The 24,983-nt window shown below is 46.7% G+C and overlaps 1 protein-coding gene across 1 annotated transcript in view; it reads right to left on the reverse strand.

Moving 5' to 3' along the window:
• Positions 1-300: 300 nt before the first annotated feature.
• VSTM5 (V-set and transmembrane domain containing 5) overlaps positions 301-24,983 on the reverse strand; it is a 34,151-nt gene continuing 9,468 nt past the window's right edge. The window contains exons 2-4 of the mRNA XM_085624058.1: positions 5,658-5,984; positions 3,538-3,675; positions 301-693 (exon numbers count right to left, since the gene is read on the reverse strand). Coding sequence (XP_085480184.1) covers positions 644-693; positions 3,538-3,675; positions 5,658-5,984 — 515 coding nt within the window. The 3' untranslated portion in view covers positions 301-643. The remainder of the gene's footprint in view (positions 694-3,537; positions 3,676-5,657; positions 5,985-24,983) is intronic.

Genomic DNA, 24,983 nt, shown 5'->3' on the forward strand with positions numbered 1-24,983 from the left:
GACGAGCAAAGGGATTTCTGCACATAGAAAGATGATTTCCATATGGGTGGAAAGAATGTGCAAAGACGCATCTTCTCTAATCCTAAATAAATATTTTCTGCAGGAATACCATTAGGGGAATTGGGATTACTCCTGAAAAACTATGATTTTCATACATTTCTGAACAGACTTGCAAATCCCAAAACATGAGTGAAACTATAATTTGTGTATACGAGGTGAGGATTTGCTTATTTTTTTTGTGAATGCAACTCTTAATACACACCATTTACTCTCACTGCTTATTTTTTAAATTTTTTATTTCTCATCTCTTCTGCTTATTTTTTTAAATTTTTATTTGTCATCTCTTCCATTCTGTATAATGCTCTAATTTAGCTTCAGCATTTCAGAATGACTATCCTTTCATAAATTTCTCTCTTCGCTATATCTTGCATGAATCCTGCATTGCGCTTCTTTCTATTGATGTTGTTTGAGACCAATAAGAAACCGAATGCAACTTTAATGATATAAAAACCTTATTGGTGTTTGAAGTTGAATGGTGATCTCCATGAGCAGCTGTTGTGTAGCAGGTTTGTTCAATATGTTGCTCAATGCTGAAGCCTTGGATAGGGTGTGGGTTTGTGTTATGGTGATTGGATACATTTGTTCATCCTCGCTCCACCAAGGTTTGCAGTTCCATTTCTTCCAACTTGTTAGCTGAATATGAAAGGAAAAAGTTAAATGGATGGAATTTAGATGAAGTATGTATGCCACAATTCATGTACGCTGATTGAAAACATTAAAGAGACCTGCTCTTCATTAGAGCTATTAAGCAAATACAGTATAGACTTTTCAGAGCAGCTCTGTGCTCACAACTGCAGTATGGAGGCGACTAATCCTTGGGAGGCGGGGCCTCATCTGTCTAGGCTACAGCGCCAGGATACCCGTAGGGTGACAGTTCGCAATATATAAGAATGCAATACAATACAATAAACGCTGTGAAAGTTGTAAAGTTTTATGAACGTCATAAGCTTTTGCTTGCAGGAGACATTGCTCACAATTGTCTCGAGGGAATTGTGGTCAAACAAGACAGTTTTTCTTATTTTTTTCCCCGCATTATCTATCTTTGAAGAATTGTTATCTTGCATTTAAAACTTTACAACCTTCGCCAAGGTTTAGTTGCTTGAGAAGTGTTGAAGAAAGCGTCACTACGTTTACTGCAGAAATGTTTGCGCTTTCGCCCCTCCCTTCTAATCTGTGAAAAACGGAGCGGCTGCTTTGAAGCCGCTTTGCGTTTTTACAGTGCAGGTGGCAACCTGCGTACACTTTTAAAGGGGTTAGAGATCCCCTTAGTCATTGACTGCACCCGCCTGAAGGGGTATATCTGGGGGGGTCCACGTGACTCCCTCACTCCCTCCAGAGGGCTGCCATCAGCGGTCACACTGACACTGCGCCACGTTTTAGATGGCGCACTGTCAGTATGCCTCCTGAGAGCTTCTTTGCCTCTGTGCCCGTGTCTGTAATACAGCGCAGGCGCAGAGGCAAAGGGATTCCTTCATTTGCATGCAAATGCGGGAACGCCACCTGAAGATAGCGCCAGGGCTATCGGTATTACAGAAGGGGCCACACAAGCGTCTGCGGCCACTTCTGTAATACCAAAGTGCCCCGGGGGCACGCCAAGTGGGTTCAAACTCCTGTTGCGCCCCCGGGGCACTTATTGTAATATGGCCCCTGGTGTCCAGTGACACATTATGTGGGAACACAGATGAAGATTGGTCAAATGAGGTGGTACTGGTTGTGTAGATCTCATGAGAGCTCTTCACACCCCCTGGACATTCTCACAGCACGTGGAGCCCCAATCTGGCTTTGATATTTGAGATGTGTGGTATGTTCCACAAATAGCGGTATGAGTGCCTAGAGGTACTATCCCCTCAATTAATTATATATATATATATATATATATACATACATATATATACACACACACACACACACACATATATATATATATATTATTATTTTTTTTAATTCGGTAGGAGAGGGTAGGTTCAGGATAGCTCAACATTCCAGGAATCACTGGATGTTCTTAATATAAGGGCATTTGGCTAATATTGAGGAAGAAGCAAACAGCAGCAAAAAGGTTACCCACGACCCCAACAAATTATGCTCGTACAAGCTATTTGTCCCCATGAGCAGTAACTGTGCCCTACAGTTGCCTGTTACAGTGAGAATACGACTCGTCTGCTGCTTCCACAGCACAGGTTGGACCTCTTTTAGCTGGTAAATTAATGTAGTTTTATTCCTAGCCAGTGTTACATCAGCTCTCTGGCTTATTAAGAAAGGGTTGCTCTCAGGATTATTCTTCCAGGACTATGGTAGGCACAAATCACACAAGCTTCAGAATATCCAATTCCCCTCCACCTGACTTGCCCTTTTCTAATTGATAACAGAGAGAACCTGCCCACCTCTCCATGCCTTCGTTTGCTGCTCTAGTAACCTGGCGCAATTACAGTGTTTGGCAAAACAACAATCAATGTCTCCTGGTAATAAAGCCACGCACCGCCTGCATGCAATGACCTGCACCACAGCTGTCTATACCCCTCACTACCCCGGATGCACACCCGCTCCGTCACGCCCTTCTGTTTCAGTATGGTCAGCATCTGGAGGTAGCCACACTGGCCGCAGTCGATTATCCTCCCCTGCTCCATCCAAGGAAAGGTCATCTGTCACCCAGAAGAGGGGGCAACATCCATATCCTGGGATTGAGCCCAGTGGTGTGTGCGGGACCAGTGGGAACAAATGTCTCTGCCCAGTCCCAATTTTCAACTCAGAGGGTCATCCTAGATCCTTCACCTCACTGGGAGGCGGTCTCTGGAAATTCAGTTAGGATAAGATAGGCCAATTCAATCTTTAACTAGCCAAAGAAATGTGTAGTTCGACCCAGAGACTAAAATGATGTTTACAGTTCTAACCTTTTAAATAAAATAATTTAAAATAGGATTTTACCGCTAAATTTGAGTTAAATACTTATGAGTTGCCTTCAAGACTTGGTGTATGTACTTTTAATTACATTTATAGGCTTAATTGTGCAAGCGCCTAAAGACCGCCTCTGTGCTCTGTATCCTGGCAAGTCGAATACAGGGAGGGACACTGGCGCTCCCCCAAAGGCCTACTTTTCAAAGTAACACAGTGATTGGCAGTGGGTTCTGCCCAAATATCCGGAAGGCACTTTTCTATGTGCGCATTTAATTTAAAAAGAAATGGTGCCCCCCTTCTTACAGGGACACATGCCAGGCATGGATTACACATGCTTCATTGATACTCTTGCTCTCTAAACATATTCACTTCTAAAAAGTTTTTAACCAAATTCTTTTTTAACGGGACAATTCCTTGTAGGTGCATCTACCGGCTGCAACCAGCCTCCCCTCACACTTTACCGATCGCTTGTGTCTCGACACACATACCAGACAGGGCTACTATTCATCAAATCTCATCAGATGCTAAAAACATAAATCATTCAACCCTGGAGTGATTCCTAATTTCCAAATCACAAAAACCTACCTGGTAGATTTTCTTTTCTTTCCCTTAATAAATACACACAATTGTCCAAACACCGGATCAAGAAGCCCATAAGAACCATTGCGGACACAAGATATGCCACTGATACAACTGTGAAATATACATCTTCAGAAGAGGTCTCTGGAAGAGATGAAAGAGGAAAGGACTGTGAGAAGCAGGCTATGAAGTGACATCATTTTAACACAACAATGTACATTTATTCAAAGGGCCATGTCATGCTATCTTGGCTCTGAACTGTTGCTTGCCCTCTAAGTCAACACGGTAGTCATTCCTCTCTATACTCTGCTAAATCCTCCCACAGCTCCAACCCATTCACTTTACCCATACTCTGCCAAGTCCTCCCACATATCCAACCCATTCACTCCACCCATACTCTGCCAAGTCCTCCCACACATCCAACCCATTCACTCCACCCATAATCTGCCAAATCCTCCCACAGCTCCAACCCATTCACTCCACCCATACTCTGCAAAATCCTCCCACATCTCCAACCTATTCACTTTACCCATACTCAGCCAAGTCCTCCCACACACCCAACCCATTCACTCCACCCATACTCTGCCAAATCCTCCCACAGCTCCAACACATTCACTCCACCCATACTCTGCCAAATCCTCCCACAGCTCCAACACATTCACTCCACCCATACTCTGCCAAATCCTCCCACACCTCCAACACATTCAATCCACCCATACTCTGCCAAATCCTCACACACCTCCAGCACATTCTCTCCACCCATACTCTGCCAAATCCTTCCACACCTCCAACCCATTCACTCCACCCATACTCTGCCAAATCCTCCCACACCTCCAACACATTAACTCCACCCATACTCTGCCAAATCCTCCCACCCATTCACTCCACCCACACTCTGCCAAATCCTCCCAAACCTCCAACTCATTCTCTGGGTAGAGCAGGGATGAGCTCTTGCATGGCACACTTGGACTGATTCAACTCCTCTACAAGGCCCTCCCTGTGACACCCAAGTCCAGTCTACAAGGGCTACCAAGCCAAGTAGCCAGACACAAACGCAACCACATCGAGCGAGCCCTGAAGGCTCTCCAACGTCTTCCAAGAAGTGCAATGGGCAAACTCAAAGTTCCCTGCACCATCCTCAAGGGCTACAGGGCACAGGTCCAGAATATCAGCAAAAACTAACACCTCACTACACCATAGCCAGAAACCTCTCATCAACTTCTGCCCACCAAATCCAACAACAATCCTTCTGGAGGGAGACAGATTGCTGGCAGTCTGGGGTGTAGACTGTGGAATGTCCTCAAGCCTCCTTGAGATCTGAACCCTGTCACTTACATTTCATGAAACACTTGAAGCTGAACTATTCTGACATAGGGGCATATCATCAACGAGGCGATAAAAAATTATCGCCGCTTTTGCGTCTGTTTTCGGACGAAAAGCGCCGATAATTTTATCGCCTAATCAGCAAGGTCACGCTATGGCGTTAAACCTTGCATTAGCACCTGTAATCTGAACGCCCAGCTTTGCATCTCTAATGAGATGCAAAGTGGGCGTTCCTGCCCTGACATAACTGGAGAAATGTCGCTAAGCGACATTTCTCCATTTATTAATGGGCACGCTAACCGGCAGAGCGACAAACCTCTGTTATCGCTACTTTCCTTACGCCTGCTTCAAGACTGACTTAGCCATGATATCCTATGTAAGGTGGATATCATGGCTAAGTATGCCTTGCCCTATCATCAAGCTATCGCCAAACTTTGTGAGATTATTGCTGGATTTCCTGCGATAATCTCACATTTGGAAGTGAGCGCTTGGAATTTTATCGCTTTTGAGATAAGCGTTGCTAATAGCACGCTATCTCAGCGATAAAATTCCACGTTACCTGGCGATAATTATCCTAGCGCTAAGTGCGCTTAGCGATAATTCTCGCCGGTCCTTGATGATATGCCCCTTACTTCCTAAGAAAACCCGTCTCAGATACAGGGCTGAATGGAAGAACATTGAAACGAGCTCCACCCTTCTTTCTTTTCTTATCATTCTGTGCACTGTAAGCTCCTCTAGCGCTCTGAGGTCAATGAAACATGTATTGCAACACTACAGTCCCAAAATAAAAAATAAATAGATACCTGTGATATTCAGCACAATGGTGGCATGCTTGTAAGCACCAGCATCTTCAGTCACAATGACGGTGTAGAACCCATGGTCCCCTAATCCGACGCTCAGAAGTTCAATGGATCCGTTCTCATGGTGGGACACTCTGTTCTCATACCCTCTGGAAACATTGACGTAAAATCCATCCTTCCAAAAGATAATATGTTGAATTCCTCGTTGCGACACATACTCCCAGTTGATGGCTGGTTTTCCTTTGCATGCATAATCAATTGAGAATAAGACATTTTGGGCCACGGTGGCATTTATGACAGGTTGCGGGATGAGCAATGCAATTCCTTGAGCTGAAACCAGAACATGGTTATATGGAGTGAGCACTGATTTACAGGATTGCCCTTCTACAGTAGTAACACTGGATGGCTCAAGAAAAGGCTTTGACTATATACAATACTGCAGTCCTAATTGTTCTGTAACTAGTAGTTTTCAGGTGAACAAAACATTGAAATGTGCTAACTCTATATGTGAATGCAAATACAGGAATGAACATAATAATATAGTTTTACTATACATTTAGGGCCTCATTTATAGCAAGCATTTGCAATGCAACAGGTCTCGCATTCACACGATTTTGAGCTATTGGCATTGTAAATGACAATGCCTTCTATTTATGTTTTGGGTTTTAAAACATAAATACAAGGCATTGTTATTTACAATACTAATAGCGCATATGGAAGGCATACCCCTCTGCTGGTGCTGCTCGATCTTCCATAGCACAATTCCTTCCACGCAGAAAGGGGACTGGGGAACTCATTTACCAGTGGGTTTTCTGGTGAGATTAGGTGCTTAGTCAGAAAATTGCCATTCTCCAGAATCAGATGGGTGTGTAATGTTATGTTTGACATTAAACTATGCTAGTATGCATGCCATATTTACTGGTATACGCTTCAGGGAATGCTACCTTGCATGTAATGTTAGGTGTCCAGAGGGTTCGGTTACATAGGCCATTTTTTTAAGACCAGAGTGAAATCGGCTGAACAGAAACAAGAAAAATATTAAACGAAATGTCCACAACAGTAGTCACCTAACCACAAGATGTTGTACTAAAATATCACACTCAAAAATCAACCATACCGATGGCTGGCTATTCTATGGCCACAATGTACCTTTAGGTTTATAGTTTGACTGCAATATTGTGACATACAACCAACCATAAAAGATCGGGAGGGCCTCAACGGGGTTAACTTGTCATTCATTACACTGAGATCATCCAGGCCCACAGAGTAGCAGGACTGGGCTAGTAACCTACTAGCCCTGGCAAACCTATTCAAATCAGCTCCATAGTGCAGCGCACCAGCGAGCAAAGCCAGGTCGTCCATCCTGGCTGGGCTATGAGGATTGCCCTACCACATCCGCCACCACCAAAGTAAAAACAAGTTCATATGGTGCAAATTACAGCACTTAAAAAAAAAAAAATTGAAAGCTATGTTTCAGCACTTTCAAGCCTGTGCCTGGCCCTGAAAGCAGCCCCTTGCTTGCAGCCTACATCCAAATGCCAGAATGGCAACTTCGCCCTGCTGAAAGGCCCTCAATGATACCAACCTCGCCCCTCATGCCAGAAATCCGTGTTTTAATGTTTTGGCATCTCTATAAGGGTAAGGCTGTGAGGTAGAGAGCTGAGGTGGTCTCGGGAATGAAGGACACTTTAAACCCTACCACCATGGGAGACTAGTCTCAAAGTGCGCTCTTCACACCCCCTCCTAAAACGCACCACGCTCATGACAAGCGGCAGGGCCTAGTTGTGACGTACTGAGGGGGGAAGGCCCGCAAGACCCTCGCAGAGCCTACGATAGTGTAGGGTGTCAGGCGTCGGATTAGCCACAGTAATTATGGGCTCTCTTGACCCCCTCGATGGCAGAAATGCGAAAACGCGCCGAAAACGGCAACGCTGGAAACCTCATCTCGACAGAAATGAGAAGTGAACTTTCCGGCCTTTGCGAGTCTGTCATTGCAGACCCCTGATTAATATTCTGGGGTTGGGAGCCTTTCCCTGAAAACATAATTAATTGAGGCGGCAGCGATAGTAAACAAGCAATTTCAAATTAATCCGAAATGACGGCGTCTTCATTTGCAAATGTGAACAGATTCTGTGCAGAGATAAATGAAGTCACCGCATTAGAGAGAGACGGGCAGGGGGGAGGCGGGGTGTACACAGGGAGATGGGGAGGGGGTGGTGAAGTGATAGTCGCTAATCTCTACCTGTCTATGTCACGCTGACAGCCATCTCCGAGATACCAGACTTGATCCGCTGCAGCTGCTCTCTCTCCGCGCGTCACCAGGTAATTAAATAAACAAGCACGCCCACTGCTGTCCTATTGCCAAGGGCCACATAACGCTAATGGAAAAGCAATATCGGACTAGATCCGCTGCAGCTGCTCCCGGTCCGCGCAGCTCCCCGTGACGAGCAGCACCAGGTAATTAAATAAACAACTGTGCCACTGCTGTCCTATTGGCCAGGGCAAAATAACACATAACGCTAATGGGAAAACAAGACTTCGTAAACATGATCCGTCACTTTACACCTCTTATAGATAAGAAATACCCCCATGACAGCCGTTAAGCAAACAATCCAGTCTGGATGGGCCGTCCCAAAAGGAGACAGGGCGGTAACAAAGAAGCCTCATTTTCAATCGGAGGCCACCGTTTACCATTAACGATGACGCCAGCCAATGAAAATGATGGACGGGGCTTCAAGTCCCCTTCTGAAATCTCCTCTACCACAATATGTCTCTCAGAGCGAGCAGCGCATGCGCGCTGCAACGCTAGGAGAGACCTCAAAACTGACGCATTGCTATGTGAAAACAGCGATGCAACAGTTTACACACGCCCTCCTTGCGACACGATGGATGCGCCATATTTAATATATGGTGCTCCATGTTGCAAGGAGTTACAGATACATCGGTATTTCTGACGTATGTGTAGGCGCAGTATTAAAAATATTGCTGGAGTCTGTTGCAAAAGTGACACAACTCCAGCATTGGTTCAATAGACATGGGCAAGTCCCATGTTAAATGTTTCTGCGTCAGTCTTAGGTGTGCTGTGAGGCAGGCATAAGATTTAACGCAGTGGTGTCCTATAAGTGGCACTATGAAATCTGATAGATTTCACTGCGCCACTTCAATCAGGAACGCCCACCCTGCATACATTATACCTGACAAAGGTATGATGTAGCTGTAAGAAACTGGCTCTATATATACTACACCAAAATGAGGTATAGTGTGTATAGAGTCCAAGTGTCCCCAGAGGTAGGCAGAGGTTAAAGTTAGATAGAACCTTACTCTTTAATAGTGGTAGCTTGGTCGAGTAGTAAGGCAGTATCAGAGGACAGTGTTAAGCATTTGATGTACACGCTCAGTCAGCAAATTAATTCACACACTCAAGAACTGAACTCTAGGCCAATTGTTTTTGTATAAAAATATACTGTTGTTTATTTTTAGAACCAAGCAAGCCTGGTACAGGTAAGCATTAAATACTTTACAGTAATACGTTACTGGATATAGAACAGTTTGAAAATGCAATGGAAATTGTACTTTGTTTGACTTACAGGGGAGCAGTAGTATGCAACACTTACCAAATACAGTACATTGAAATGAATAGGCTTTTTCAGTAAATTGCAGGTAAGTTACTTTTACGTTACTTTTCTAACTCAGTGCTGGATACCTAAATTCAGCACTGGGGCATTTCCTAGAAACAGGTAAGTAATTATGTTTTTGTTATTTGCATGATTTTTAAAGAATATTTTCAGTTTTCAAAACTCCACACTTAGAAACTTTTTGGAGCAGTACATTGAAATTAATGGGCTTCTACAGTAAATTGCAGGTAAGTTACTTTTCATGTTACTTTTCTACCTCAGTGCTGGATATCTAGATTCAGCACTGGGACATTTCCTGCAAACAGGTAAGTAAACACGTTTCGGTTATTTGTGCGATTTTTAAAGAATATTTTTAGATTTCAAAACTCCACACTTAGAGGGGAGGTCTGCTGTCCGTACGGAATGAAAGATCAAGATTCAAGGTTGTCTCCAAGAATGTGCATCAAAGGAGAGAGTTATAGTGTTGCTTTCGAAGGACAAAGAATTATGGTCATTTGCAAGAGAAAATGTTGTTTGAAGAAGAATTACTTGGGACCTTGGTCCTGATTTCGGAGGGTATCTGGGTTGTTTCCAGATTCAGCAGCAGATCTCAGAGTAGATTCAGAGGCAGACTCCAACACAGACGCAGATGCAGATTCCTTCTGAGACTCTCAAGGCTAGCAGAGGTTTAGACCTATGCGTTTTATGCTTTATCTCGTTATCTTGTTGTGTGGCTACATGTTATGTGACACTTTATTTTAGAAAACGTTTACTGAAGTTTGCATGCTGAAACCTTTCTTTACTTTAGGGATCTTTATGGGATTTAGTTTAGTATTCTCTAGAGTAGGAATTATATTCTTAAATGCATCATAGACAGGAAGATCAGAACTTTCAATCTCCTCATCATGCCGTTTTCTTCTTGAGCTGCACTATCGCAACTGAAAATCTCATTGGCTATTTGTTATTAAGAACTAACTTTGTTTGTAGAGCTGGAAGTCCTTTGATAATTGTGTACGGTTATGCGATCAATCCTGAGATTGATTTGTATTACACTGGCTTTGAATTTGTAATAAATCTATACTTAACTTGATTAACGACTCAGAGATTTACTGTGTAGCCAAATGGGTTGCACTGTAATTGGGATCTTGAACTGATATTTAACTCCTCATCTTTCAAGCTCCCTAAAAAGATCAGCCCGGAGGGGATGAGAAAAGGGCCAAATCCCCTCCACTGGAGCAACTTCAACAACTCTCCTTTGTGTTCTAGTCTGGCCCAAGCATCCTTTTGATGTCGCAGAACCGAACAAAGTGCCGACGATGACTGTGAATCTAGTAATACTCAAATATGTGTAGAGCAATCTGAACTGTATCATGGATAAGATACATGTACACACACCATGCAGACTGCACCCAGTACACTGGCCATGTATGTCCCTATAAAATGTGCAAATCTAGATTGTTTTGCATCACCAGTCAGAGTTTTTCCGTAATTTAATTGAAACTTGAATTACCTCTGAATCTATCACACTATAATAAAATTGTGAATGTGATGGTAAATAATAGTGTTATGTTTTTATAAACAAATGCCACTGTCTGTACCATATGATTCTTGATTGTAATTTGGGTGCTAACTGTATCTGCCTTCCTAAGCATACATGAGCTTCCAAGAGTATACTGTGGCTGTTCATCCCCGCTCACTCTGAAAGTCAAAGCCTGAAAAGAAGGTACTTGGTAATTCAGTAATTGAGTGAGCGCACAGTATTGTTTGGCTACTGCGGTTTGAAGGACAAAAATGCAACACTTGTTACAAGATTGTCCAACTGTCCCCGAGTTTCCATGTCTCTGAAGAGCTGGTCTGATAGCTGCTCACCCATCTCTCCCACTCACAGTCCCAAAACTCCTAGTTAACAGCACTGAGGCACGAATGAACCACCCTCTACTCCTCTCTCACAATGTCATTCTAGCTCACTGTCTATGTGTTGACAAGAGGTTAGTCCCTTGCTCAATCTGCTTCCTCCTCTCCATTTCCAGAGCTGCGTCATCCCTCTTAGGTGCCACACTGTCCTCTACTGCTGCCTCTTCTGCCTGTTGATTGTGTTTCCTTGGCTCCCATTCTCACAGTTTCCTTATCTCTGGTATGCTCAGGGCTTGATAATGGTGCATCCTGTCCATGATCTACCATACACGGTAAAAGCGGTAAAAGCTGTAACTGACTTCTGTCTCTGTGGGTTTTCATGCGCATAGGCGGCATTTGTTAACCTTTCATACTTGTAATCTTGCTACGTTTTTAGCCTTTTAAAAAAACTTACTTTGCACCGTATTTTCTCGTTGTATTTCATGTGTTGGGCATTTTGACTACCTGTACGGAGCACATTGTCATTGATCACATACCTTACTGCATTTCCTCCCCGTTCCACCGCAGCCTGTGCTGATTGAGTGTAGTGAGTGGTGTTGCGACAGAGTTTCCTTGCCTTCCTCACTTCCGGTGGCAGAGTTTGGGGCAGCCATCTTGAGAAGTGACGGACTAGTCTTTTTCACACAGAACAGCAATAAATATGCTAATGGTGCCGACGCGCAGCAGACGCGCGCAGCGGGCGCGCCAAAGGCAAGTCCGTCTGCGCCCGTCCGCGTACCGTCTGCGCACAGCACCAGCCATCATGCTGCTTTTGGGGTAAATCGTTATGCTGCTCCTGCTCTTAGACAACTGAGAGTTTCTCCCCAGGTAATGGGTAAGCAGGAGGGGGATGCTCAATTAGCGATCCCGGTAGGGATAGGGACAGTAGCTGATTTGACTAGAACAGACTCCTTGAGATGTGGCCTGCTTAATGTTAGGTCCCTTTGTAAACATTATCTGGAGACACAGATGTTGTTAGAGTCCCATGCATTGGATGTCCTGGTGGTGACGGGGACCAGGACTCATCCGGATTCTGATTTAGAACTGGGCTTAGCCTGCCCTCAGGGCTACAAAGCTTTTCATAAGCCACGTCCTTGTGGAGGGGTCGGGATCTTTGTCAAGCAGGTCTGGAACTTCTCACCCGTGGATATCGACATGGTCGAAGGGGTCGAGCTATTGGGCTTTGCTCTAAACATTCTTGGGCACCAGGTGCTGATAGGTATCATCTGTTATAGGCCGCCAGGAGTGGCCAGCCTCCTTCAACAGAAAAACCTGATTGATGTGTTTAGTAATATGGCTCTTTCACATGCCAGGCTCCTTATACTGGGGGATTTTAACTTATGGGTTAACAGGAGTATGGGCTCAGGGTATAACAATCTCCTACAATCATGTATGGATTTGTCCCTTACTCAATGGGTGGTAGAGCCTACACATACGGGGGGGACATACCTTGGACCTGATATTCGCCAGGGAAGACTCACTGGAAGTTGTGAATGTGTTTCCGGTTGGTTGGTCTGATCACCACCTGATAAAATGTTATGTGTTCGATATCAAACTAAACAATACTGTTATGAAGGAGACAAGATGCTTTCTTAGCAGGGACTGGAAAGGCCTGCTGAGGAAAACTAGCTCCACCCCTGGATTCCATCTGGAAGGTTTGTTTGATCCAGGGAAACAGGTGGAGGGTAACTATGTCACCTTCTGCTCACACATCAATGACTATCTTGATCAGATCGCCCCGCAAAAAATTATTAGAAGAGGTGGTAAACCCTCAGCGCCCTGGTATAACACTGCCGTGAATTTTTTTTAACTGGGCTGTAGATGAGCAGAGCGGAAATGGAGGAAGGGGTACTCTGATACAGACAAAGTTATCTGGAAAGAGAACATTTCTAGCTATAAGAAAAGTATTGCCTCTACCAAAGCTGAGTACTTCGCAGATGTAATTTTGAAGGCCCCTAATAGTTCTAAAAGCATTTTCAAAATACTGAACAATATTGCCAACCCAGCTTGCACTAAAAATAAGGTCCTCCCCACGCAGTAACTTGGTGATAGCCTAGCTGCCTTCTTTGACAGTAAGATTAGTAAAATTATTGAAGGGCTGGAAGAGAACAGCATGGCTGGTAAGACTACTGGCCCCACACAGGATGGGCAGGAGGACCCGAGAGTGATGAGGAAGGCCTCGGCTCAGATGCCTCTTTTAGATCATTTTGATATACCTTCTATTGAGGTGTTTGAACAAATCGCTGCTGGGGTCTCTTCCGGCTCATCTTTAGACCCTTTTCCACATAGGGTCTGGAAAGCGTTTGGTTCGGAACTGTTTCCCCCACTTAGACAGCTGTGTAATCAATCCCTGTATAGAGGGAAGGTTCCCTCCTGCTGAAAGCAAGTGGTTGTTTCCCCCCCTATTGAAGAAGCCCTCACTTGACCCGGCGTGTCTTAAAAATTACAGGCCGATTTCACTCCTTCCATATCCGGTAAAGATCATTGAGCGCCATGTAAGCAGGGCACTTTCCCAGTTCCTGGAGGCAAATGATCTACTGGATGAGGTTCAGTTTGGATTCCGTCCAGACTGCCCTGTTGAACGTTTTGGATGATCTTTGTTTGCGTGCAGACATGGGTCAACATACCATCTTGATCCTATTAGACCTGTCTGCCGCATTCGACACGGTCAATCATAAGGTCCTCCTGGAACGGTTGGAAGGAGTGGGGGTAGTTGGTCTGGCACAGAAATGGCTTCATTCATATCTATCTGATAGATGTCAGGCCGTGGCTCTCCCCCCTTTTCAGTCCAAGTTTACCAAAATCCGCCATGGTGTGCCGCAGGGCTCTGCAATAAGCTCCATTCTTTTCAACGTCTATATGCGTCCCCTGGTGGATAATATTAAATCTTATGGCATAGACCTGGTAAACTATGCAGATGACACCCAGTTGATTTTATCACTGGAGGGAGAACAGTCATCTTCATTGGAGAACTTCCATGTCTGTATGCAGAACGTGGTTCATTGGTTAAGAAACAACTCTCTGCAATTTACTGCAGATAAAACTGAAATCCTCTCTACTGAGGGTGGGAGAGTGCCCTATTCCCTTCCGGCCGACTTCTGACCCATTCCTGCTGACCCCCCATTGCTACCATCTAAGGCAGTTCGCAATCTGGGAGTTTCATTTAATGAGAAACTGACCTTGGAAACACACGTTAATAAAATCGTGCGGAACTGTTTTTCTCTTGTTAGGATTCTGAGGAAGATTCTTCCTCAGCTCCCTGCTCAAACACGCCACTTGGTAGTTAGAAGTGTGATTTTGAGCAGGTTGGATTATTGTAATTCACTACTATTGGAATCCCCTAAGTTTCTGACTGGGAGACTGCAGAGAATTTGGAATATGGCAGCCAAGTTGGCTTTGACACGCCCCCATCAATCCTCTTCCTCTCAGGCCCTTGCAGAGCTGCACTGGCTTTCCTTAGTGCAGAGGATCCATTTTACATCCCTCTGCATTGTGTATAAGGCACTGCATGGTTTGGGTCCCATACTACTGCAGAGTAAATTCTCCTGGTATGTCCCCACCCTCCCCCCGCTGCCTTCGGTCTTCTTCAGCTAACTGGGTGAAAGTACCCCTGACTAGAAGAGCTAAGCTGGGGGGACAAGCTTTCAGTGTTGCCGCTGCAAGACTTTGGAACAAACTATCCCTGGAGTTGCGACAGATGAAAGATCTTTTATCTTTTTGTAAACAAATTAAAACCTGGCTCTTTCCCAGTGTTTAACATCTTCCTGCTCATGTCATAGTCATTTGTTACTGTCTTTTCCCTCTTTAGCGCCAGGATGCCCGATGGGTTGCAGTGCGCTCTATAAATTCTTTTTACATTACATTACATTATACAGGGCACCTTCGTCCCTAGCAGATGCACTGATAAGAAGCACTGGGACATGATGCTGAAGGTGAAGCTGGAGGGCCAAGAGTTTGTTCAGCAGGCAGGCCTGTGGGATTACCAGTTCTGCTATCACCTGCCATTAGAGGCACGAATGTTAGGCACATCATTGATATGCCATTGATGGGGACCTGAGGCCTTCCAGTACTGCCAGCTCTTCTCACACCCGCTCATGTTCAGGACCGTCCCCACCGAATCATCCAGAACTGGGTAGCTTTGTCATGAGCTAACAACGGAGTGTTTGCACAAATTCCGTGGGCTTAACTTGCAAAGGGAATGGGGGATCAATGTCTATGGTGGCATAATTTGAACATATAATGGATACGTGCTGGTTGAACATCCGTTGATGTCACTGCCTCTGCCCCTTGTGACATCAGCCCTCATGACCCCAACCCATCTCTGCTGCGGTCTTCACTTCCGGGCATATTTTGCCTATTTCCGGCACTGCTGGCAACAACACATTCCGTGGCAGGCCTGCGGCCATGAATTTGTGCTGTACAGTGACCGTCCGCCTTTAGTGAATGAAACGAAACAGGGACTAGTAAATCTAACCCATGGCCACAGACTGAGGGCCTCATTTACAATGAGGCAGCACCACCGGAACACCGCTTTTTGTAATGCTCAGGTGGTGCAGGGGCCTGCTCCATATTTACCAGCCAGCACTAAGCCACTTTTTTGGGCTAAATACTCCCTTGTAAATAATGTTCCCTTTAACACAGTTTTCTGCATTAAAGGGGCGTGCACTGGGTGTTGCTGTGGGCGTTCCCAGCAACACCCATTGTTTTTTGACACTGCCCCAGATATCTGAATTATATTTACAAGGTCGCATTCAGCCATGCCTGGTAAATATGGAGCAGGCCCCTGTGCCACAGGAGCGTCGCAAAAAGTGATGCTCCGGTGGCGCAGCCTCGTTGGAATCGAGGCCCAGAGATGCAGACTGAACTGCTTCTGTCGCACAGTAAATAAAGTGCTTCCTCGGTGTTCAGCTGGGTCTCAACGACCGTGATGTGGCTCTCTGCCAATTCAATGCTTTGTGCATTACACGGGAAAACACATACCCTGTCGAAGTCTTGTGTCTTAGTGACTGCACCTATGAACTTCACAAAACTGGCACAGTCAAAAGCGGTGGCTTGGCGTAAAATGATGTGCCCCCTGCAAAATGGGATGATGGCCCCCCCAAGTCTCCCATATCTCAGATATTAATTTGTCTTGCGCTGAATCGGGCACCCTTGAAGGGCTGGGGCCCCCTGGATAGTTGCCCCCCTCTGCGCCGCAGGGGCTGCGGGTGCCTGTGATATGATCCTGGGTAAAAGCGAACTCTGTGTGCTTGATAGAGAATCTGCCTTAAGAGAATGTGTTACCTCACTAAATGTATTTTATGTGGAAACAGTTTCTGGTTTACCATGTCTTGCTATAGAAACAATCAGAAGCTTTATCTGCATCAGATGTTGAACAAAGAAGGTCAGGTAAGCTGTGCATTCCACTGAACCAAGGTTAGATGGAGGGTACGTCCTATAGCAAGTGTTTGCTTTGTAGATACTGCTCAGCTTTTATTCCTTCAAAAAAGGCAACCCCCCAGCAGGCATTTCATTCTATTTTGTGATGAAGAACAACATCAGCTCAGCCACCCAAAACACACCCTAAAAGCTATTTAGAATTCGCAATAGGGATAGATATATACTAATCTGTCTGCGTAATAACTTGTTACTGTATAATGCTGCAAACCTGATTTTTGCCCTCTCTACCAGCGCTGTAAATTACAGGAGTTATTATAGACCAATCCAATGGCACTTACTTTTATGGATAAAAAGTGAATATCATCACATGATCCCTCATGACCAACTCCTCAGTCTATCGCAACTTGTACCCGGGCCATACACACTCAGGTGGACACACACATACTTTTCTCTGCTTTCAGTCATTACAGTAATAAAAAACTTCCCTGTCATCTGAAGTCACCATCTGGGCGAGGATACATGCAAGCGCCTAAACCGCCAAGACTGAGCAGTGCGACTCACTTCCTCTTTTTCATACGGCTCTCCCCGATTCTAAAGCCTTGAGAAAGCCCTTAGCATGCACATCATTAAAGGGCGAAACACGTATTGGCTTTAAACAGAACAGATGTGCGTAACTTTGAAGCTATCTAAATGTATAAACGTAACATATTTTGTGAAACATTCAAAATAAATTTAAAAAAAATAAAAGGATTGACTCCATTTTAAAAGAGCTTTGTTTATTTAAATTGTTATAGCAATGTGCGTAACCTGATCTCAAAGGTTTATAAAGACAAAACATAGACATTGAGGGCAATTTCACACTCTACACAAGTACCATAAACAAAGGAATCATTTTAGAGTGGATCTTATCTTATCGTGCCAACAGAACTAGCATCATCTCACATTACCTTCTTTTAGTACTGTCTTTTGCATACCTCCAGTGTTAGAACTTGGGTTTCTGGTTGGCAGAGGTATGCACCCGGTCCAAGCAAGAACCACAATCCTAGTCCGGGTAACTCAGATACACACCATAAATTAAACTGTGCTCACTCTCTGGTAGCTTGGCACAGAACAGACAGGCTTAACTTCAGAAGCAATGTGTAAAGTATTTGTGCAACACTTCAAACAGTAACACAGTGATAAGGACACAAACAGACTCCACACCAAGTTAGAAAAATAGCTATTTTTATGAACAAAACAAGACCAAAATGACAAAAATCTAAGTATAACTGGAGTTATGAATTTATAAAGAAGAAATGAAAATGTAGTGCTTAAAAGCATATAGCCCCAACCATTGCTATCTGATCACGCTAGAACAAGGTCAAATACGAAAGTTCAGGCCGACAGCAATAGAGCGTGGGTTGGATACAGGGACGAGCATTAGCCCACTGAAAAATTACCTTAAACTTATCCACGTTGGGGACAATGTGGGTAGCAATGTAGGTGGTGCGTCGTCGATCCTTACGATAGCAGCAACGCATCAGTTCCAAGCTGCGCATTGTTGAGAGTGCGTCGGAAATAGAGGCAATGCGGTGAGCAGTTGACAAAGGGATGTACTTAATCGTCGGAAAGATGTGTCGCCATCTATGGGACTACACCGGATCCGAGCGGCGCAAAGTTGGAGATGCGCCAAGCAGTTGGCGATGCCCGGTACTCGATTGTTGCAACTGCAGGGATGCATCAGTGTCGACGGAGATGCACCAGTTCAGAGCGGTGCATCTGCGTCGATGTATGTATTCCTGCAGTTATACCCACTTCCTAGGGCCCAGGACTTGATTGGCATCACTTTGCTTGCTGCAAGTCTTGCTCTGCCAAGTCCAGGTGCTGTTGCATGTTGATGAAAAGTCTTTGATGACCATGAGACTTAGAGCAGGGGGCAAGTCAGCATGCCCTTGGAGTCACAATGGGTTCAAGTGAGTTGGATCTGGTCCTTCCTCAGCAGGGCAGAGAGTAGTAGGCAGCAAGGCAGCACAGCACAGCAGAAAATCAGTTCTTCCAGAGCAGCAGTCCAGCAGTGTGGCATTCCTTTTAGAAGCACAGCAGTCCTTCCTCCTGACAGAGTTCTTCACAGGTCTAGTAGTGTACTGAACTGGTAGGGTCAGAGACCCAGTACTTATACTAAGTTGTGCCTTTGAAGTGGGGGTGTCTTCAAAGAGGGGCTTTGAAATGCACAGATGTCCTCCTTCCCAGCTCTGGCTCCAGACTCACTCTAGGGGGACATGCAGCCCTTTGTGTGGGGACAGGACACAGGCTATTTAGGTATAAGTGTCAGCTCCTCCCACCCATCCTACCCAGGATGACCCATTAAGTTGTGGATGGCCACTCAGTCATACCTAAGGTCCAATTGTGTGCGACTGGATGGAATGCGCAAAGTTCACCTGTCACCCACCCCAGATGTGTATTGCAGGCACACAGGGCTAAGAACAGAAAAATGTCATCTTTCTAAAAGTGGCATTTTTAAAAGGGTAATGATAGATTTAACTTTACCGGTATGGAGGATATATCATCACCATTCCGATGACATGAAATATGACAGAGCCACTCTTTCTCAATCAGGAATTACAGCTTATAAACTTAATAAGGAATTCCCTATGTTAACCTATGAGAGGGGTAGGACTAACAGTAGGGAAAAATTAATTTTGGGTGTTTTTCACTACCAGGATATGTACACAGCACCCTGACCTATGGACTACTTAGGGCCTACCTTAGGGGTGACTTATATGTAATAGAAGGAGAGTTTAAAGCTTGGCAAGGGGTTTTAAATACCAAGTCGGCATGGAAGGGAAAACTGCACACACAGGCTCTGCAGTGCTAGGCCTGAAATATGTATAAAATGCTACTTGTGTGGGTGGCACAATCAGTACTGCAGGTCCCGTAGTAGCATTTAATTTACAGCTCCTGGGCACATGTAGTGCACTCTACTGGGGACTTATAGATAAATTAAATGTGCCAATTGTGAATAAGTCAATCAAACCACGTTTTAGGGGAATAGCACATACACTTTAGCAATGGTTGTCAGTGGTAACATGCTCAGTGTCCTAAGGCCACCCAAAAAATTCAGCAAAATTGGAGGCAAGCAGGAAAAAGGTTTGGGGAAGACCACCCTAAGGCTGATAGGTCTAACATCAAGGCTCAATTGTCTCCTCAAGTCAATGCCAATGTAAGTCTGCTGCCAGGTTCGGTCCTGAGCCCACTGTTGTTCAATATTTATGTCCGACCGTTGGCTGATGTTGTTGAGGAAGCAGGGCTGTCTCTCTTTTCTTATGCCGATGACACCCAGATCATCTTCTCCCTCTCCTCATCTAAGGGATCGGAGCCCTCGGCCCTTCAGTTGGGGTGAGCAAAATTGCATCTTGGATGCAGCACAATCTGATCAAACTTAACAGAGATAAGACGGAGGCGATGATCCTAGGTAAAAAAACTGACCTCTGGGGATTGCATCACTAGCCATCTGAAATGGATACTTTGCCCCTGCCAGTACACCAAGTCCGTAACCTGGGCTTCATTATTGACAGCCAGCTCTCAATGAACCAACAAGTCAACAAGGTAGCTGCCAATTGTTTTAATGTTCTAAAATGGCTGAGAAAAATCTTATGGATGATACCTTGCCCGGCATAGAAAACAGTGGTCCATGCCCTAGTCACGTCTAGGCTGGACTATGGCAATGTTCTTTACTTAGGATCCATCAAAGTTACCATCCAAAGGCTCCAAGTAGTGCAGAAAGCGGCAGCTAGACTGCTGTGCAATGTACCTAAGACTGCTTCAACCACTGGCTATCTTCGCGACTTACACTGGCTGAAGATAGAGAATCGAATCAGATTCAAAGCTTTATGCGATATGCATGAAGTCAAAATGGAAGTGTCCCCAACATATCTACAATCGCTGGTACAACCATATCATCCTTCACGTCTCTTACGTTCTGCCCACCAAATCAGATTTATCATCCCCAAAATTAAATTTTCGCATACGCACGGCTGTTCTTTCTCTTATCTTGGTCCCACACTATGGAATTCTATGCCCCTCACTTTACGCGTGGAAACCCATATGGTAGATTCCGTAAAAATCTAAGGACTTGGCTGTTTAATCTCTGATTTCCTAGTCTGCTCTCTCCTCCTACTGGTTGGCGCCGGGAAACCTTATGGGGTAGCTGAGCACTTTACAAATTTAGTTTAATAATAATAATAATAATAAAGAACTCGGGACCTATTTAAAGGGGATTTTGGAATACATAAAAATGTAATGATGAAGTACACCTTTATGGACTCTTACATGCTTTTTTGAATTAGGAAGGAATGTCTAACTATGGAATTCTGGCTGAAAAATGTGAATCTTGTAACAACAAATTTGACTTTGTGCTGATGGGAAGGCAGTCGTCAGAAGCGTTATTTCTTATGACCGCTAGCTGGGGTCTGCATAATTTTTAACCCAAACTGGTCATTTCAGCAATAGACTCTTTCATTAGGGAGTACAATAAATTCATATGGGTTACAATTATGTCTATTTTAGTAATACAGCAAAATACAATAAACTCATGTCCCATGGAAAGTGGGCATGCATAAACTATATTTATTAAGCTCAACTCGGAGGAGACTGAGGTCCTCATCCTCGGACCCTCCACCTCCGCCTGGGACATCACCTGGTGGCCCTCCGCCCTCGGGAGTCCACCCACCCCTACAGAGCACGCAGGGAACCTCGGAATCATCCTCGACTCCTCCCTCACCATTACCCGCCAGATCAACTCCATCGCCTCCACCAGTTTCAACTGTCTTCGGATCCCCGCAAGACCTTCAAATGGATACCCCCCGAATGCAGAAAAACGTCACCCACGCACTCATTTTTATTTAGAAATCTGTTTATTGAATTTTTAAAGTTTGCAGCAAGAAGATTATACAATGCAGTGCAGAATGGCAAAAAAACATAATTACAGCTGGTACACAGTAAGGACTCGTAGTATGCCACATATAAGCATAACACTTCACGCCAATTGAGGAGCAATCAGTATGGGCTAAAGTTGTGACCCGTGAGTCTGTAATGACCACTACCATCACGCGTGTTGTTGCAGTCACTGTGTCAGTTGAGAGTAGCAAGTCACCGCCTTATTCACTATAGACGCGTGCTGCCCAGTGTACCCCCAGATCAATAATCAAACAGCCTTGCGCATCCATACTGCAACTGGGGAACTGGCCTGCTTGCCACAGAACAACGAAAACAACATCTAACAGCAGCTCTCCTGTCTCAATTCCAGGCGTCCTTCTCCCTCAAACCCCCCCTCCCGTCGAGTCCCCCCCCCGGCTCCCACCCCAGGAACGTCATGTGTAGGAACATCCGGGCTGCGACGCGCAGGAATGCCAGAATCCAAGCAAATCAGCCCCAGCGCTGTGGCACCCCGTCAGATCGGACCACCTCCCCGCAGCTAACCCGGGTCCTGCAGCTCACCCTCGGCCCCAGCCAGAGTCACCCCATCAGATTGTAGCAGGACCTGCAGCATCTCTCCCCATTGGGATGCGATCGGTGTCATCCGGAGACCCAGCGTCTCCTCTCTCCGAAGTGCCACCTCCTCCGCCTTGGCCCAGACTAGAAAAGAGCCGCGCCACGCCCGTACGTGTGGCGCAGCGTCTGCTTTCCAGCGTTTAGTGATGAGTCGCTTTGCCACTATGACCCCCAGGTCTATGAAACGAGATGCTACCTTGACCGGGGGTGACCTATGAAAGAGGTGCAACAGGTAAGTAGGCCACTCAGGAGGGATCTCCCGTCCCGTACACCGACGGAGTATCCCGTGTATCGCCTGCCAGTATGTACTCAGTTCCGGGCAGCCCCACAGCATGTGAAGCAGATCAGCATCAGCTTCCGCACAACGGGGGCAGCTGGCATCCGCACGGTGGAAATACCTATTAATGGCGGCAGGCGTTAGGTAGGCCCTATGCAAGACGAAGAATTGTATTTGACGAAATCTCATATTTCGAGGTACCCTCCTCGGCCCCTGCAACACCCTGTCCCATTCCTTGTCTGTCATGGGGCGGGCGAGGTCTCCCTCCCATTTCTCGCGTAGTGCACCCAGACCCGGCACAGCATGCGCGCGCAGTGCCGCAGCAAACCACCTGATCAGGTGTCCCCCGCGGCCCAAGACATGGAGGTACTGCATCACCAAGTGTTGTTCCGGCTCTTCCCGTAGGTCTCCCCAGTGCCCCGTGAGCGTCTCTACCAGGGCCCGATGGCGGAGGAACTGGCCCTGTGCCAGTCCCGTCTCCTCCGCAAGGGTCGCGAATGACAACAATTCCCCCTCACGGTAGAGATCCTCCAATGTGTGGATATCCACCGCATGCCAGTCCCTTAGCTCCGCGGCCCCAAGTGTGTCCCGGCCGCAAGGGGAACCCTCCAGGGGCATAGCCGGGGCATAAGGGGTCCTGGTACTGGTGAGCCGGAGGCTTCTGCGGTAGCATTTGCACGCCACCGCCAGCAGCGCCGGTGCTGGCCGGGAAGCCCCCGTCGTCGGGTGAAAGATCCGCAGAAGCTCCGCCACCGCCATCGGAGGACTCTCCGCTGTTGCAGTATCCTCCCGACATCTGTCCGCCAGCCACCGGGCTATCCATTGCAACTGCGCCGCCAAATAGTAGTGTTCAAGACAGGGCATTGCGAGCCCGCCCTGGTCAACGGGAAGGCATAGCTTGGGCAACGCAACCCTATGGCGTGCCGCTCCCCAGACGAAATCCCGGAGGGAGCGCATGAGGCCTGCGAAGAAAGATGCCGGCAGGTATAGCGGCAGATTGGCGAAGTAGTACAACAACCGAGGCAGCACTACCATCTTGACCAGCGCTATACGGCCAGTGACAGATAGGGCTAGCGTACTCCAGAAGGCCATCTGAGTCCGAAGCGCCGCCACGGCACGCCCCAGGTTGCCCTCCACCAGGTCCTCTGGCCGGCGATAGATCTGGACTCCTAAGTAACGAAAGGTGTCCGACTGCCACCGCACTCGCACCCCACCAAGCTGGTAAGCGGGGTCCTGAGTGTCGTCTCGAAATGCATAGAGGCAGGATTTGGCGGCATTCACCCGGAGTCCCGAGAGCTGTTCAAAAGTGGACAAGACTCGTTCCAAGTCTACAGGGATAGAAGACACATCCCTAACAAAGACTAGGAGGTCATCCGCGTAAAGGGACACCTGGTGCACCGCATCCCCCAGCGGAATGCCGTCTGCCAGGTCCCTACGAAGCGTCGCCGCCAGCGGCTCCATTGCGAGCGCAAACAGGAGAGGCGACAGCGGGCAGCCCTGTCTGGTGCCGCGTCCGACCTTAATGGGTTCTGAAACATATGGGCCAGTACGCACTCTCACCGTCGGACCTTTATACAGGAGAGCCGCCAGTTGGAGAAAGCCGAGCCCCATCCCGAAGCGCGACAGCGTAGTCACTAGGTACCCCCATTCCAGGCTATCAAAGGCCTTTTCCAGGTCTAAAATCAGACATCCTGCCCGGGGCCAGAGGCGGGTGCTCTCCGCCATGACTCGAAAGAACCGCCTCAAATTGAGAGAGGTGCTGCGTTTAGGCACAAAGCCGTTTTGGTCACCGTGTATCAGCGCAGGCACCACCGGCGCCAGCCTCTCCGCCAGTATCTTCGCCAGGATTTTATAGTCTGTGTTGAGCAGGGCGAGCGGGCGGTAAGACCCCAGCTGGGTAGCATCGCGGCCCGGCTTAAGCAGGGAAATCAGATAGGCCTCCTTCATCGACTCCGGTAACGTGCCGTTCTCCAGAGCTGTTAAGTAGAGGCTGTGGAGTTTTGGTATCAGGGACTCGCGGTAGGCCTTATAGTATTCCGCCGGGAGCCCATCCGGCCCCGGCGCCTTACCCGTCGCCAGCGAGGAGACAGCATCTCCTATCTCTTCCACCGTGGGGGGGCCCTCCAGAAGATCATGGTGCTCCTCCGGCACCACGGGCAGTGCTACACTGCCCAAAAAGTCATCTAGGTCACACTCTCTCCTCCTTCCAGTTGACCGGTACAGAGAGGTATAATACGCCGTGAATGCTTGATGGATTTCCCATTGGGTATGGACAAGCGTACCATCGGGGCCAGCAATGGCGCCTATAGGGCCCCGCGCGGTCTCCTGCCGAATCAGCCAGGCCAGGAGCCGCCCGGCTCTATCCGACGTAGCGTGCACCCTAGCCGAGTGGGCCGCATAATTAAGGCAGCGCAGCCGTTCTAGAAGTTCAGCATGGCGTGCCCTGAGCTCCAATAAGCCACTTGAGCCTGTACCGCCACCCTCCCCAGGCAATTCACACGCGAGGAGGCGGGATTCCAGGGCGGCAAGAGTTCGCGCCAACTGCCTACGAATATTCCACGTCGCACCCAAGCAGTGCCCCCTAATATACACCTTATGGGCATCCCATTCCAGCAACTCACTATCCGTAGTGCCCTC

The sequence above is a fragment of the Triturus cristatus genome, chromosome 8 (genome assembly GCF_964204655.1).
Source record: "Triturus cristatus chromosome 8, aTriCri1.1, whole genome shotgun sequence".
Taxonomy (NCBI): domain Eukaryota; kingdom Metazoa; phylum Chordata; class Amphibia; order Caudata; family Salamandridae; genus Triturus; species Triturus cristatus.